The sequence below is a fragment of the Salvelinus namaycush genome, chromosome 29 (assembly GCF_016432855.1).
Source record: "Salvelinus namaycush isolate Seneca chromosome 29, SaNama_1.0, whole genome shotgun sequence".
NCBI lineage: Eukaryota > Metazoa > Chordata > Actinopteri > Salmoniformes > Salmonidae > Salvelinus > Salvelinus namaycush.
Window position 1 is genome coordinate 26,548,763 of NC_052335.1, and position 15,770 is coordinate 26,564,532.

The 15,770-nt window shown below is 44.9% G+C and overlaps 1 protein-coding gene across 3 annotated transcripts in view; it reads right to left on the minus strand.

Moving 5' to 3' along the window:
- The window catches only part of LOC120024317 (sentrin-specific protease 6-like), a 34,107-nt gene that overhangs the window by 5,376 nt on the left and 12,961 nt on the right, over positions 1-15,770 (minus strand). For all 3 annotated transcript variants that reach the window (XM_038968534.1, XM_038968535.1, XM_038968536.1), the window contains 14 exons: positions 13,560-13,639; positions 12,681-12,769; positions 11,496-11,961; positions 10,836-11,077; positions 8,997-9,134; positions 6,971-7,004; positions 6,589-6,780; positions 6,198-6,382; positions 5,778-5,932; positions 5,422-5,538; positions 5,098-5,220; positions 4,720-4,812; positions 837-1,195; positions 579-670 (listed from right to left, as the gene is read on the minus strand). In XM_038968534.1, the coding sequence (XP_038824462.1) occupies positions 579-670; positions 837-1,195; positions 4,720-4,812; positions 5,098-5,220; positions 5,422-5,538; positions 5,778-5,932; positions 6,198-6,382; positions 6,589-6,780; positions 6,971-7,004; positions 8,997-9,134; positions 10,836-11,077; positions 11,496-11,961; positions 12,681-12,769; positions 13,560-13,639 (2,365 nt within the window). The remainder of the gene's footprint in view (positions 1-578; positions 671-836; positions 1,196-4,719; positions 4,813-5,097; positions 5,221-5,421; positions 5,539-5,777; positions 5,933-6,197; positions 6,383-6,588; positions 6,781-6,970; positions 7,005-8,996; positions 9,135-10,835; positions 11,078-11,495; positions 11,962-12,680; positions 12,770-13,559; positions 13,640-15,770) is intronic.

Here is a 15,770-nt window from a genome sequence, read left to right on the forward strand (position 1 = left end):
TTTGTCGCACCTGGACTACTGTTCAGTCGTGTGGTCAGGTGCCACAAAAAAGGACTCAGGAAAATTGCAATTGGCTCAGACCAGAACAGGGCAGCACGGCTGGCCCTTGGATGTACACAGAGAGCTAATATTAATAATATGTCAATCTCTCCTGGCTCAAAGTGGAGGAGGGATTGACTTCATCGATACTTGTATTTATGAGAGGTGTCGACATGTTGAATGCACCGAGCTGTCTGTTTAAACTACAGGCGTAGGACACCCATGCATGCCCCACAAGACATCGCTTCACAATCCCCAAGTCCAGAACAGACTATGGGAGGCGCACAGTTCTACATAGAGCCATGACTACATGGAACTCTATACCACATCAAGTAACTGATGCAAGCAGTAACATTTTATTTAAAACCGTGGGCACAGTGTGTTGTGAAATCTGTGAATGGGTTGTAATATTTTTGAAATTGTATAAACTGCCTTCATTTTGCTGGACCCAGGAAGAGTAGCTGCTGCATTGGCAGGAACAACTGGAGTTTCATAATAAATACAAATGTCACCAACAGAATAGAAAATTCCCTCATTACCTGACAGGAGCTTTGGTCATCAGAAAAGGTATCTGTGTCATCACCATTGCCACTACCTGATCTGTAACACAAACTGATTCTGTGCAAGCCATCTGCAAAACATGATTAAAAGCCAGTGAGATAACTGACTCTTCATCCATCAATTTCCACACAGCTTCTAAGACATCAAAGTATATTTGCCATATGCACAGGATAGAGTGTACTGTACACAGTGCAATGAAATGCTACTTCCAAGTAGAGACATTGTCTGTGGGTCACCTGTGTACTGTGGCTGAGCATTGACCAGCCCATTCACCCTTTCTAAAGAGGTCTTGGGAGGCACTTGGCCCCCATTAGGACAGATGGACGCTCCCTTTGGCTGCTCGCTGTGGGAGTGTCCTTCCGAGGAGGCCTCTGTTGCACTGAGGGACAGCTTCTCTGAGGGGGCCAAAGGTTCCTCTCTGCCTGGGGGCTCACAGTAGTCTGACTCTGGGGAGAGTGGCCGGCAGTGGTCAGGAGGCCTGCCCTGGGGGGCTAACTGTGTCTGTGATAGCCCTGGGGCCTGGCACAAAGGGTTGGGCTCAAACTGAGGGCCCTGCATCCCTGGGAAGCAGATCACTGCCAAGTACCAGTGGGCTCTGAAACAGAGAGACCAATGGGTTTGGTTAAGAAAGAGACTTAGGTTTACCATCTGTGTCTTACATTGCATCTTATACTGATACAAAATAACAAATGTGTTTGCTTTCATCACTGCACGTCACGTAAATGCTTAAAGGGATACTTCAGGTTTTTGGAAATTAAGCCATTCATCTACTTCCCCAGCGTCAAATTAACTATATCTCTGCGTGCAGATTGAAGGAAGTTGCTAGCATGCTAGTAGATACCATAGACTTCCATCATTGTGCAAACACTAGTGCATTCGGAAAGTATTCCGACCTCTTGACTTTGTCCACATTTTCTAACGTTACAGCCTTATTCTAAAATGGATTAAAATTGTTTCCCCCCCATCAATCTACACATAATACCCCATAATGACTAAATAAAAACAGGTTTTTAGAAATGTTTGCAAATGTATACAAAAAACATGAAATATCACATTTACACAAGTATTCAGACCCTTTACTCAGTACTTTGTTGAAGCACCTTTGGCAGCGATTACAGCTTCGAGTCTTCTTGGGTATGACACTACAAGCTTGGCACGCCTGTATTTGGGGACTTTCTCCCATTCTTCTCTGCAGATGCTCTCAAGCTCTGTCAGACTGGATGGGGAGCATCGCTGCACAGAGATTTTCAGGTCTCTCCAGAGATGTTAGATCGGGTTCAAGTCTGGGCTCTGGCTGGGCCACTCAAGGACATTCACAGACTTGTTCCGAAGCCACTCCTGCGTTGTCTTGGCTGTGTGCTTAGGGTCATTGTCCTGTTGGAAGGGAAACCTTCACCCCAGTCTGAAGTCCTGAGCGCTCTAGAGCAGGTTTTCATTAAGGATCTCTGTGTACATCTTTCCCTCGATCCTGACTAGACTCCCAGTCCCTGGCGCTTAAAGATCCCCACAGCATGATGCTGCCACCAGCATGCTTCACCTTAGGGATGGTGCAAAGTTTCCTCCAGACGCGACGCTTGGCATGCAGGCCAAAGAGTTCAATCTTGGTTTCACCAGACCAGAGAATCTTGTTTCTCATGGTATGAAAGTCCTTTAGGTGCCTTTTCGGACAACTCCAAGCGGGCTGTCATGTGCCTTTTACTGAAGAGTGGCTTCCGTCTGGCAACTCTACCATAAAGGCCTGATTGGTGTAGTGCTGCATAGATGGCTGTCCTTCTGGAAGGTTCTCCCATCTCCACAGAGGAACTCTGGTGCTCTGTCAGAATGACCATCGGGTTCTTGGTCACCTCCCTGACCAATGTCCTTCTCCCCCGATTGCTCAGTTTGGCCGGGCAACCAGCTCGAGGAAGAGTCTTGGTGGTTCCAAACTTCTTCCATTTAAGCATGATGGAAGCCACTGTGTTCTTGGGGATCTTCAATGCTCCAGAAATGTTTTGGTACCCTTCCCCAGATCTGTGCCAACACAATCCTGTCTTGGAGCTCTACGGACAATTCCCTCGACCTCGTGGCTTGGTTGTTGCTCTGACATGCACTGTCAACTGTGGGACCTTATATAGAAAGGTGTGTGCCTTTCCAAAATATGTCCAATCAATTGAATTAACCACAGGTGCACTCCAAGTTGTAGAAACATATAAAGGATGATCAATGGAAACCGGATGCACCGGAGCTCAATGTCGAGTCTCTTAGCAAAGGGTCTGAACACATACATAAATAAGGTATCTGTTGTTGTTTTTTTCTTTATACTTTGTTTTTATTGAGGAACACAAAGAAAGTACAAATAAAGTAAAAGAACAACAAAAGAGATCTGGCAGTTACAGTGCACATCACACCTTCATCATATTAGTTACATTGACATCTTTGAATTAGACCTTTTCCAAGTACGAAACACATTTTTCCCAGTATTCCTGACCTCTCTCCTGTTGAGTTCTTAAAGCAAAGGTCATATGCTCCATGTGGTGTATTTCTTCTACAATGTCTATCCATTGTGTCAGTGTGGGAGGGTCGTTTTGTAGCCATTTCCTAGTGATAGCCTTTTTACTGGCTGCCAGTAGAACCTTCAACAGGTACTTGACTCTATTGTCTAAGTTATCAGGTATTTCACCCAAGTACAAATAAATTAATGTTTGTTCTATGTCAAATCCCATTATTTTTCCAATGTTAGATCTTATTTCTCCCCAGTAAGTTTCGATTGCGGGGCAAGTCCAAAAGATATGAGAGTGGTCAGCCCTCAATAGACCGCGTTCTCTCCAACAAGGGTGTAGGGAGTCAGTCTGTTTTGATTTCAGTTTAGGTGTTATGAAGAAACGTATAACATTCTTCCAACAGAATTCTCTCCGTGTTCTTGAGTTGGTGGAGCTTTGTTGAGTCTCTAATATGTTCAACCATGTTTCTTCAGTTATTTCAATGTTAAGTTCCTCCTCCCATTTCTTTTTAATATCGTTTGTAGAATGTTTCTTTGAGGTTTGAATACCCAAGTAGATTTGAAATAGTTTTTTTGTTACTCCCCAAGTTGTATGCGTTAGTGAATACTTGGATTCATTTTTGAGGTGCTCGTGGCTCAATCACTTTTATCTCCCTCAAGAAATAGTGTCGAACTTGTAGGTGTCTGTAAAAATCTTGCTTATCCAAGCCATGTTTTTTTTTACTTAGGTCCTGGAAGTTATCTAGGTCCTCATAATTGTACTGAATGATGTGATGCCTTTCTGCGTCCATTGTTTAAATCTGCTGTCCTGAGTTGCAGGGATGAAGCTGGGGTCGTATGCGGGCCAACTCAGCAGTTTGACCTCTTAATTATTTTGCTTAACTAGCCTAAACCATGTCTTCAGAGAGAAATTAATCCACTGATTTTGTCTACAGTATATTTCTATTACCATGTCTTTATTTCCCAAAACTGACTGTATGGGTATCTCTGTCAAAGTAGTCTCCATGTCTTTCCATTTGGATTTGGATTCTGAATTGCACCAACACACCAGAGGTCTCAATTGGGCTGACACATAATAATATTTTAGGTTTGGTAAGACCATACCCCCACAGTTCTTTGGTGAATGTAATATTGTATATCTAATTATTGGTCTCTTACTGTTCCAGATATACCTTGATATCTGTTTATCCCAATCTGTTCTTTTTTTATACATTTGCAAACATTTCTAAAAACCTATTTTCGCTTCGTCATTATGGGGCATTGTGTGTAGATTGAATCAATTTTAGAATAAGGCTGTAACATTACAAAATGTGGAAAGTCAAGGGGTGTGAATACTTTCAGAATGCACTGTAGTTAGCATTGGCTTGTGAAACTACCTCCAACTTCCTTCATACTGGATGCAGAGACATAAAAATGGTATCCATGACTTCATTGCCAAAATCCCAAAGTATCCCTTTGAGACTTGAATGGAATTCCATTTGGATAGATTGTGCATCCTAAATAGTGAACTTATTTTAACCAGAGCCCTATAAAGCGCACTACTTTTGTAAAGTGGTGCACTATATAAAAATGTGTGCACTATATAGCGAATAGGGTGTCATTTGGGAAGCAGTCAGTGATATTTAGAGACAGTAACTTACGACTCATTGATGGGCACAAAGATGAAGTCCTTTTGGAACAGGTCTACATGTCTGGTCCATGTCTTCACCCTGTTGTGCTTCCTCTTCTGCATCCTGATAACCAGCAAAGAAGTAACATGTTTGTTTTTTTAAGTCGTTGGTATTTTTTTTTATGGACAATAATAGTCATAGTCGAAATGTAGAGAGGAAGACTGAGTGAGACCGAGAGGAAGGGCCAAGGTGGGCATCGAAACGCAGTAGCCAGCGGATGTGTGGTCCGGAGTCGGCAGAGCTATCACTAAACCAGACTCCAGCACTTCAGCTTCTGTCCTGTCATAACTAAATTCGGTGTGAAATGTGTTGCCCCTCATATCACTGGGCAGAGAAGAGGAGACTCACGGTAGGTTCGTGGTGTCTGGGAGGGTTCTCCTCTCTTTCTGGTTGAGTCTCTTGTAAAAGAATGAGCTAAACACGTGACTCCTTTGCGAGTCTTCTTTTTTCAACTTCTCCAAAACTAAATATCTAAGTAAAGGGAAGATACACACACAGAAAACAGTCAATCCACAGTCCCTGTGAGGTTGGTCAATGTCCCTTATATGCAACAAAAGCAAGCACTGCTTCGATAGAATATCAAACAGAGAATGTGACTTTAAAGACAATGGAAAATAGACAATGGAAAATTTACAATGGAAAATAAGACAATGGAAAGCAAATTACACCAACTTTAAATAAAAGTCTATGATGACGTCGTTTAGGAATTCTCCATCATTAAGGCAGTGAAGGTCTTCGTTAGTCACCGATATGCCCCCCTTGGCTGGAGGAGGTGGGTACACCATCAACCTACAACACAACCATCCAATGATTAAACCATCAGGAACAAACAAACACAGAATTGTGCTTAAGATGACAGGGTTGTATTCATTAGGGTACAACGAAGCAAAATCGTTTGCAACAGAAAACGAAAACAAGTGTTTCTTATTGGACAAGTTTCAGATAGTCCCTCCCTGTTTCAGTCAATTTTCTTCTGTTTGGTGCCTAATGAACATGACCCAGGAGTAGGAGATAGATAACCCTTGTACTTTATGATTGGTCCAGTGAAGGTGGGTTGGAGCTCAGCCATGTCGTCGTCGTCTTCATCATCAAAGAACGCACTGTTCTGCTGTCGTGTAGCCATGTGCGTTCGCACCATTGGAGCCGGTGTGTTGGTTTTAGTGCTGTTGTTTTTGTTGTTTACCTACAAGAAAGGGATGTAACCAAAATATATTTGTCATGGGATTTATTGAAAATCTGATGTCTAAGAAAAGCAAAACCAGCAACATATATTTTGGTAGCTAGTCTCAAAAGGCTCTAAGATGCTAATCTTCAGGACCTGAGACACACAGCCCTATTACGTCACATACTGTTAAGTTGGATCAATTCCAACAACTTTTCCAAAATTCCCAAGTTCTCCAGAAATCCCATTTGGAAGATTCCCAGAAACAGGGAATAAGCAGGCCCACCTTTTCTTTAGTTGCTTTGTTGTAGTTGACCAATCTGATGTTAGCTTCATCAAACGACAATTTGGTGGGGAACTCATTGAGGTTGTTGGCTCGGCCGATCTCTTGTAGAATCTCCTCTAGAACCATCTGCTGGTGCAACGACAGCCCGTTCTCAAAGATCAACACGATGTACTTCTCATCGGAGTCTGAGGACAGAACGGAAAGCAACAAGACTTGACATTTTGTTGAAGGTGAGGTAACAGACTTGCTTTATTTAGCACAAAATGACATGTCACAGAAAGGCTTCTCCAAACACAGGTTTCTGTTCATCCATCTATGTACAGACTACTGCAACTGGCATGGGATCTCCACAGTTCAATTGACATCACTATGTAGCGTCTGCAATCCTTACCGTTGCCAGCGCAGTCGTACCAGCACAGGCCTCCCTTGTCTCGGGTCATCTTGAGCTGGGTGCGGAGCCGCACACATTCCTCGGGGCTGGTCTGGAAGAAGAGGACGGGCAGCTTCCTCACGCTGCACCACTCACAGCTTATGAGCTCCGACGCACGCAGACACACCTTCTCCAGAGCATCCACCTCAGGACCTGGGACACAAAGCACTATTATGTCACATACTGTTTAGTTTGATCAATTCCAGCAATTTATTTAGGAAATGTACTGTAATTTTGCAACCCTACACACTGTACAACACTGTCTAGTCTATCTACAATAGGTTGTCCTTTGAGAGCAGAGGAAAACATTTATAGGACATCTGACGTTCTTGTTGTCTCCTACCTTCAGTTTCAAGATGAATGTGATCGACCGTAAACTGAAAGACAAAGAGATGGTTGAATGATGGCGGTATGCTAGACAGTCAGGGAATAGTGAAAATTCAAAAAACTATTAATTTAGCAGTATTCATTTTGTTATGGTTAAGACAAATAACAACATTATTCATGGAAAATGTATAGAATTGCAGGAAAACTAGCTTTAAAAACAGTAAAATTCTCTCTCAGCTCGATGGCAGAATATGTAGAATCACAGGAAATAAGCTTTAAAACGGCACCATTTTCTCTCAGCTCCATGGAGAAAATGTGTAGAATTGCAGGATGAGGGCCTCTTAAAATGTTCTCTAAAATGTAGCTACACTGACGGCGCTCATTCCACGCATCCCACCAAGCCCACCACCTAAGCCCCTTTTTGATCCAGGAAAAAAACCTGATAGGCTATTGCTTTTGGCCAGATTTTAGGTAAGTATAAGTGTCTGTACAGAGAGAGTACAGTCGTGACCAAAAGTTGAGAATGACACAAATATTAACTTTCACAAAGTCTGCTGCCTCAGTTTGTATGATGGCAATTTGCATATACTCCAGAATGTTATGAAGAGTGATCAGATGAATTGCAATTATTTGCAAAGACCCTTTTGCCATGCCAATTAACTGAATCTCAATAAAACATTTCCACTGCATTTCAGCCCTGCCTCCAAAGGACCAGCTGACATCATGTCTGTGATTCTCTCGTTAACACAGGTGTGAGTGTTGACGAGGACAAGGCTGGAGATCACTCTGTCATGCTGATTGAGTTCGAACAACAGACTGGAAGCTTCAAAAGGAGGGTGGTGCTTGGAATCATTGTTCTTCCTCTGTCAAGCATGGTTACCTGCAAGGAAACACGTGCCGTCATCACTGCTTTCACAAAAAGGGCTTCACAGGCAAGGATATTGCTGCCAGTAAGATTGCACCTAAATCAACCATTTATCGAACGGTTCAATTGTTGTGAAGAAGGCTTCAGGGCACCCAAGAAAGTCCAGCAAGCGCCAGGACCACCTAAAGTTGATTCAGTTGCGGGATCGGGGCACCACCAGTACAGAGCTTGCTCAGGCAAGTGTGCGTGCATCTGCACGCACAGTGAGGCGAAGACTTTGAGGATGGCCTGGTGTCAAGAAGGGCAGCAAAGAAGCCACTTCTCTCGAGGAAAAACATCAGGGACAGACTGATATTCTGAAAAAGGTACAGGGATTGGGATGCTGAGGACTGGGGTAGTCATTTTCTCTGATGAATCCCCTTTCCGATTGTTTGGGGCATCCGGAAAAAAGCTTGTCCAGAGAAGACAAGGTGAGCGCTGCCATCAGTCCTGTGTCATGCCAACAGTAAAGCATCCTGAGACCATTCATGTGTGGGGTTGCTTCTCAGCCAAGGGAGTGGGCTCACTCACAAATTTTCCTAAGAACACAGCCATGAATAAAGAATGGTACCAACACATCCTCCAAGAGCAACTTCTCCCAACCATCCAGGAACAGTTTGGTGACGAACATTGCCTTTTCCAGCATGATGGAGCACCTTGCCATAAGGCAAAAGTGATAACGAAGTGGCTCGGGGAATAAAACATGAAATTTTGGGTCCATGGCCAGGAAACTCCACAGACCTTAATACCATTGAGAACTTGTGGTCAATCCTCAAGAGGCAGGTGGACAAACAAAAACCCACAAATTCTGACAAACTCCAAGCATTGATTATGCAAGAATGGGCTGCCACCAGTCAGGATGTGGCCCAGAAGTTAATTGACAGCATGCCAGGGCGGATTGCAGAGGTCTTGAAAAAGAAGGGTCAATACTGCAAATATTGACTCTTTGCATCAACTTCATGTAATTGTCAATAAAATCCTTTGACACTTATGAAATGCTTGTAATTATACTTCAGTATTCCATAGTAACATCTGACAAAAATATCTAAAGACACTGAAGCAGCAAACTTTGTGGAAATTAGTATTTGTGTAATTCTCAAAACTTTTGGCCACGACTGTACAGGAGCAGGGTACTTACATTGACAGGCTTGGACACCATCCTGCGAAGAGTCCCTACTCTCACACTCCGACAGTCCAGGATGATGCTGTCCAACTTGTCGGGAGAGATCCTCTGTTTTTTCCTGGGTGTAGAGTCGTCCGGCATTTTGTTTCCAAACTGAAAATAACTTGCATGGTCAGCCTTGAAACCTGCTGCTTCATATCACTAATTTCTCTGAGGGACAAATCATGTACAGTAGATGTCTGGCCAACACCACAAGGTGATTCATCAACTGGCCATTTAGATTCAACTGCCCAATTCGTTTGCAAGCTAAATATCGGTAGCACTATGTTGTTTTCTCAAAGGTAAACTTTACAACCCTGAAGAGACAAAGTAAATGAGACTTAAATCCTTAGTCACAACGGCTGCCAAAAACAACTTAAGGAGCCCATCTCGGTGAATACAAAAACAAACACCCAGTGATGTCATTTTCTGCCAAGCAAAACAACCCACGAGGTTACCTTGAGAGAGCAGATCAGGAACATTATGATCTCAAGGACATTTTGACAGACAGACTCAAAGTCAGACTGAAACGTGATAAAACAGCTCACTACAACACTGGCTCACTATAGACAGGTCCGTTTACATAATGTAGCCATGAATTGAGGAAAACTTAATTACGTATCCACACAAGTACCACCCTATACACAGAGGCTGTTGTAGAGGATAATGCGGGTCGCCTACAGCACCTATACACCACCCCAGCATGGGTAGGACTCCTGGCCGACCCTACTCACGTCATGCTATCCTGGTCTAAATAAAATGAAAAATAATTAAAAATATAAACTCAGCAAAAAAAGAAACGTCCTCTCACTGTCAACTGTGTTGATTTTCAGCAAACTTAACATGTATAAATATTTGTATGAACATAAGATTCAACAACTGAGGCATAAACTGAACAAGTTCCACAGACATGTGACTAACGGAAATTGAATAATGTGTCTCTGAACAAAGGGGGGGGGTCAAAATCAAAGGTAACAGTCAGTATCTGGTGTGGCCACCAGCTGCATTAAGTACTGAGTACAGAGTACAGGCCTCGGTGTAACGCTCATTCCTTTCGACGATAAACGCAAATCCGACCATCACCCCTGGTGAGACAAAACCACAACTCGTCAGTGAAGAGCATTTTTTGCCAGTCTTGTCTGGTCCAGCGACGGTGGATTTGTGCCCATAGATGACGTTGTTGCCGATGAGGACCTACCTTACAACAGGCCTACAAGCCCTCAGGTCCAGCCTCTCTCAGCCTATTGAGGACAGTCTGAGCACTGATGGAGGGATTGTGCGTTCCTGGTGTAACTCGGGCAGTTGTTGTTAAAATCCTGTACCTGTCCTGCAGGTGTGATGTTTGGATGTACCGATCCTGTGCAGGTGTTGTTACACGTGGTCTGCCACTGTGAGGACGATCAGCTGTCCGTCCTGTAGCGCTGTCTTAGGCGTCTCACAGTACGGACATTGCAATTTATTGCCCTGGACACATCTGCAGTCCTCATGCCTCTTTGCAGCATGCCTAAGGCACGTTCACACAGATGAGCAGGGACCCTGGGCATCTTTCTTTTGGTGTTTTCAGAGTCAGTAGAAAGGCCGCTTTAGTGTCCTAAGTTTTTATAACTGTGACCTTAATTGCCTACCGTCTGCAAGCTGTTAGTGTCTTAACGACCGTTCCACAAGTGCATGTTCATTAATTGTTTATGGTTCATGGAACAAGCATGGGAAACAATGTTTAAACCCTTTACAATGAAGATCTGTGAAGTTATTTGGATTTTTTTTTGAAAAGGGACATTTCTTTTCTCGCTGAGTTTATGTTAAAAGACGACATACCTGATCTTTCATGCGGTTCCTTCTGGGTAGTGAAATTCTGCTGTCGACGTCGGAGAAGAAGTCAGAAGTGATCTCCTCCTGCTCCCCTCCTGTGCTACTCTTCACTGCCGCCTCCACTCTGCCTCCGGAGGGCGCCGGTGAGGAGTGGGCTGAGTCAGCGGGCCGAGGGGAAACGCTGTCCAGCCTGTTTACGCTGCCCGTGCTGGCGTTGTCCGCCTCATCCTCGTCACTGGACAGCACGACTGGAACACAAACAGAGTCGTCATTTCCAGACGCAACACAGCTGAATAAATTATTTCAACAAGATGGGATTTACATCCTGAAATGTGGCCTTCGTTTGCTAACAGTTCTGACAGAGAGAGGTAAGATGTACAGACAGGTGCTAGAGGTTTTGAGCTGTGTGGTTGGTTACAGAGAACGTCCTGTGCAGTTGGTTGAAATGAACCATTTCTGTAGTGTACTACCTCTCACAGAGACAAACGCCTGCCCGCAGTAAACCCTGAGACTAACCAGCACACAGGCAGGTGAAGAGTGAGTACTGAGCAGGCCAGGTGTGTATCCCAAATGACACCCTATTCCCTACATAGTGCACTACTTTTGACCAGAGCACTAAATGGAATATGGTGCAATTTGGGATGCATACCTGGACCGTGGACTTACTGGGGTCGTTGAGCTCGTGCTGCTTGGCGGCCGCCGTCCTCCTGCCTTTGTTGCCGGCGACTTTCCCGGCGCAGCAGCTCCCCACCAACCCCACCCCCGCGGGTCTCCCGTTGTGTGGCAGCGGCAGGCCGGCCCGGGTGGTGATGCGTACCGGAATGGGCGGGTTCATCACGGTGTCCACACGCAGCGGCAGCGCCCTCATGGTCGAGGACGAACCGTAGAAGCTGTTCTTGGTCAGCTGTCGACTGTTTGGTCCTGGGGAGGGGTGTTGATGGTGGTGGGTGTGCTGTGGGTGAGGTCGAATGGGGGGTCTGGGCGTGGGGGACATAGGCTGGGCTGCTGGGGGGTGGTAGAGGTGGGGAACCTCCGGCACCAAGGAGTTTCCACAGTGTTCACACGTGCTGTGGCTTTCACTGGATTTGCTACACTTCTCACACACTGTGTGGTTCCTTTCTGGATTTAGGGGCTGCAGACAAGGCAAAGACAATTTCATTTCAACAGCAGGTAGGCTACACTTAAATTATTTGTATCTTCTGTCAACATCATTGCTAAAATCGGTCAGGGGTATCGTCTTAAAACCGCTCAGCTCTTTTTGGTTGAAATGGACAGCGGAGGTAGAAATTATAAACAAGATGCTTCTTACTATTCAGTTATATATATATATATATGATCTCTAGCCACAACATTAATAGGTATGACTCGGACAGGAAGGAACATGCTGGATGGTTTGATAGTGGACTAGCGAGATCAGAGAGAGAGCAAGAGAGAGCGAGGCCCAGAGGGGAGATGCGAGAGAGTGGCCCAGAGGGGAGATCAGAGACCAGAGAGCAAGAGAGAGGCCCAGAGGGGAGATCAGAGAGCGAGAGAGAGGCCCAGAGGGGAGTAGCAGTAACTACAGTCCAGCACGGTCACAGTCCTCATAGAAAAGGCTCCATAATGGTAAACACTAACCAGTAATGATCCTAGACTCATCCAGCCAGCACAGGTCCTTTTTAACTTCAGGACCTGGCATATCCATAAAGCGTCTCAGAGTAGGAGTGCTGACCTAGGATCAGGTCCCCCATGGCCATATAAACATATCCATTATGGTGTAAAAGGCTAAACTGGTCCTAGATCAGCACTCATACAACAAGATGTTTTATGAATACGGACCCAGATGACGACGTGAGTGCATACTGCTCTTACCTCCACTGTCTGAACCTGCGAGGGAAAGCTACAACAGCCCTCCAGCGAGGGTCTCCGACTGTGCTCTTTGATGTTCAAGTTGTCGTTGGCTTAAAAGGGAATAAAAGACAACATGGAAAGGAAACATTCATCTGTCATGTACAGTAACGACTGATCGTGTTGAGAACCAGCCTCATCTTCAAGACAAACAACAAAATATCAGAGTGGAGAAAGTTGGCCTTGGGGAAGTTTCACACAGGTGCAGTTTTCCAGTGTTTCAAGGTCACCTTGCTGCACCAGGTGATCATCATCATTACTGTATACTGTCATATTTGTCTGTGCCGGAGTCAGCTGGCTGGGTCACAGTGTGCTTTACTAGCCTGACTGCCTGTGTGTGCTACTGTCCTCTCCATGCTCATCTGTGGCAGCCAGACTCACTCGCTCTCACTCCTTCCTCTCAGAGGAGCTTTGCGGGCGGATTAATCTGCGAGGCCTGATGCAATCCCCCTTAGGCAGACAGACAGGAGGCTCAGCCCAGATCTACTGCCCTCCAGGCACCACTCCGCAAAGGATTTCACTGCTAGAGACAGACTTCCCAGCAAGACACCGTCCACTATTCCCTCTACCACCAAGTCCCACATTACATCCTAATACTAGCATTTAACCGCACCATCTTAGTACAGCACACTGTGTCCACATAGGAAAGCATGGTTTGAGACTGCCTCAGATTGAGACTGCACACACCGTCCTCCATCCCCCACCACCACTTACCGTCCCACATCACATCCTGAAAGCAGCATTTACCCACACTGTCTTAGTAGTACACTGCCTCCACATATAACATGCTACTGTTATTATATCAGTACAGTGAATGTAATGGCAGTGTGTGTCTCATTTTACCTGGGCTCTCTGGACAGGTGAGAATGATACTCTCTACTTCTGCTGCTTGGATCTGCTGTTGAGTGGTGCTGGAGTCTCTTCTGAGGAAACAATGGCAGTCTGGTCAGAAGTCATTCAAAACAAAGCCTTTTTGTTTACTTGTCAACAACCATAATGAGGTAAACAAATCAATAACTCAAATTTGGAGATAAACAAGTTATGCAATTGAAGAGGTTGGCGGGGGAAATGATCTAATATGAGGAAACAACACGTGGGGTATCCATGCTAGCAGTGCTGCCCTACAGAACCAGACCAAAGGTGGATGGATGCAGGTTATTAAGGTAGTTAGTTAGTATAAACGCACATGGCCACAGGCACCACTGCTTTGACTACAGCATGAGATGGAACAAAATACAATGTTGGAACAGGACAAAGTTCAGATCACTACAATGTATTACAGCACAAAGCATGGCTAAGCATATAATGTATACAGGGTGCAATGTCTTCCCTTTCTTTTAGGTCAAGGTTGCTTTAGAAAGGAAAATGAAGAGAGCAAGTCTAGTCTTGCTGTTACGAAACTAATAACAAACCAACTGATTTTGCTGCACTCGTTATGTCTAGGGGTCTTAGGCCTAGCTACCTAGTCTGTAATCTGGTTGGTGCTGCCACCTGGGGGAGGGTGTGTTGAAGTGTATCCTGGTAGAGTATTGCCAAAAGCCGGGTGTACACTACACAACTTTCAAAATCCTGACTCTCACATTAAACAACAACAAACTAAACAATGTGGCACAGACTTGGGTCACACAATACATAGTACCCTCTAAGCTCATCATTAAGCTTGGGGCCCTGGATCTGGACTTCCCGACGGGATACCCCCACGTGGTAAAGTTAGGCAACAACACCTCCACTACGCTGATCCTCCACGCCCGTCTCCAACTTAATCATCAAGTTTGCAGACAACAACAGTGATTATCAACCACGACGAGACAGCCTACAGGGAGGAGGTAAGGGCCCTGGCGGAGTGATACCAGGAAAATAACCTCTCCCTCAATTTAAACAAAACCAAGGAGCTGATCGTGGACTTCAGGAGACAGCAGAGGATGGTTGAAGACATTTGGCTTGGCCCCTAAAACCCTCACTAACTTCTAAAGATGCACTATTGAGAGCATCATGGTCGGGCTGTTTCACCAACTGCACAGAATGCAACCGCAGGGCTCTCCAGAGGGTGGTGCGGTCTGCCCAACATCACCAGGGCCACACTGCCTGCCCTCCAGAACATCTACAGCACCCGGTGTAACAGGAAGGCCAAGAAAAACAACAAGGACCTCAGCCACCCGGGGCGTGGCCTGTTCACCATGCTACCTTCGAGATGGCGAGGTCAGTACAGGTGAACCAAAGCTGGGACCCGGAGACTGAAAAACATCTTCTATCTCAAGGCCATCAGACTGTTAAATAGTCAACACTAGCCGGTACCCTGCCCTGAAATTTAGTCGCTGTCATTAGCCAGCCACCACCCAGTTAATCTACCCTGCACAACTGACTAGGTATCCCCATTTCCCTACGTACACAGTCATGGAACACTGGTCACTTTAACACACTGTTTTATCCACGTCATATGTATATACTGTATTCTAGTCAAGGCCCATCCTATTTAACTATTGCTGTACATATTCTATACACGTATTCTTCAGATATACTATATATTCTATCCACATACTGTCCATAATGTCTATACATTCGATCACATTTACATACAGTGGGGAGAACAAGTATTTGATAACCTGCAAAATCGGCAGTGTTTCCTACTTACAAAGCATGTAGAGGTCTGTAATTTTTTATCATAGGTACACTTCAACTGTGAGAGACGGAATCTAAAACAAAAATCCAGAAAATCACATTGTATGATTTTTAAGTAATTCATTTGCATTTTATTGCATGACATAAGTATTTGATCACCTACCAACCAGTAAGAATTCCGACTCACAGACCTGTTAATTTTTCTTTAAGAAGCCCTCCTGTTCTCCACTCATTACCTGTATTAACTGCACCTGTTTGAACTCGTTACCTGTATAAAAGACACCTGTCCACACACTCAATCAAAGACTCCAACCTCTCCACAATGGCCAAGACCAGAGAGCTGTGTAAGGACATCAGGGATAAAATTGTAGACCTGCACAAGGCTGGGATGGGCTACAGGACAATAGGCAAGCAGCTTGGTGAGAAGGCAACAAC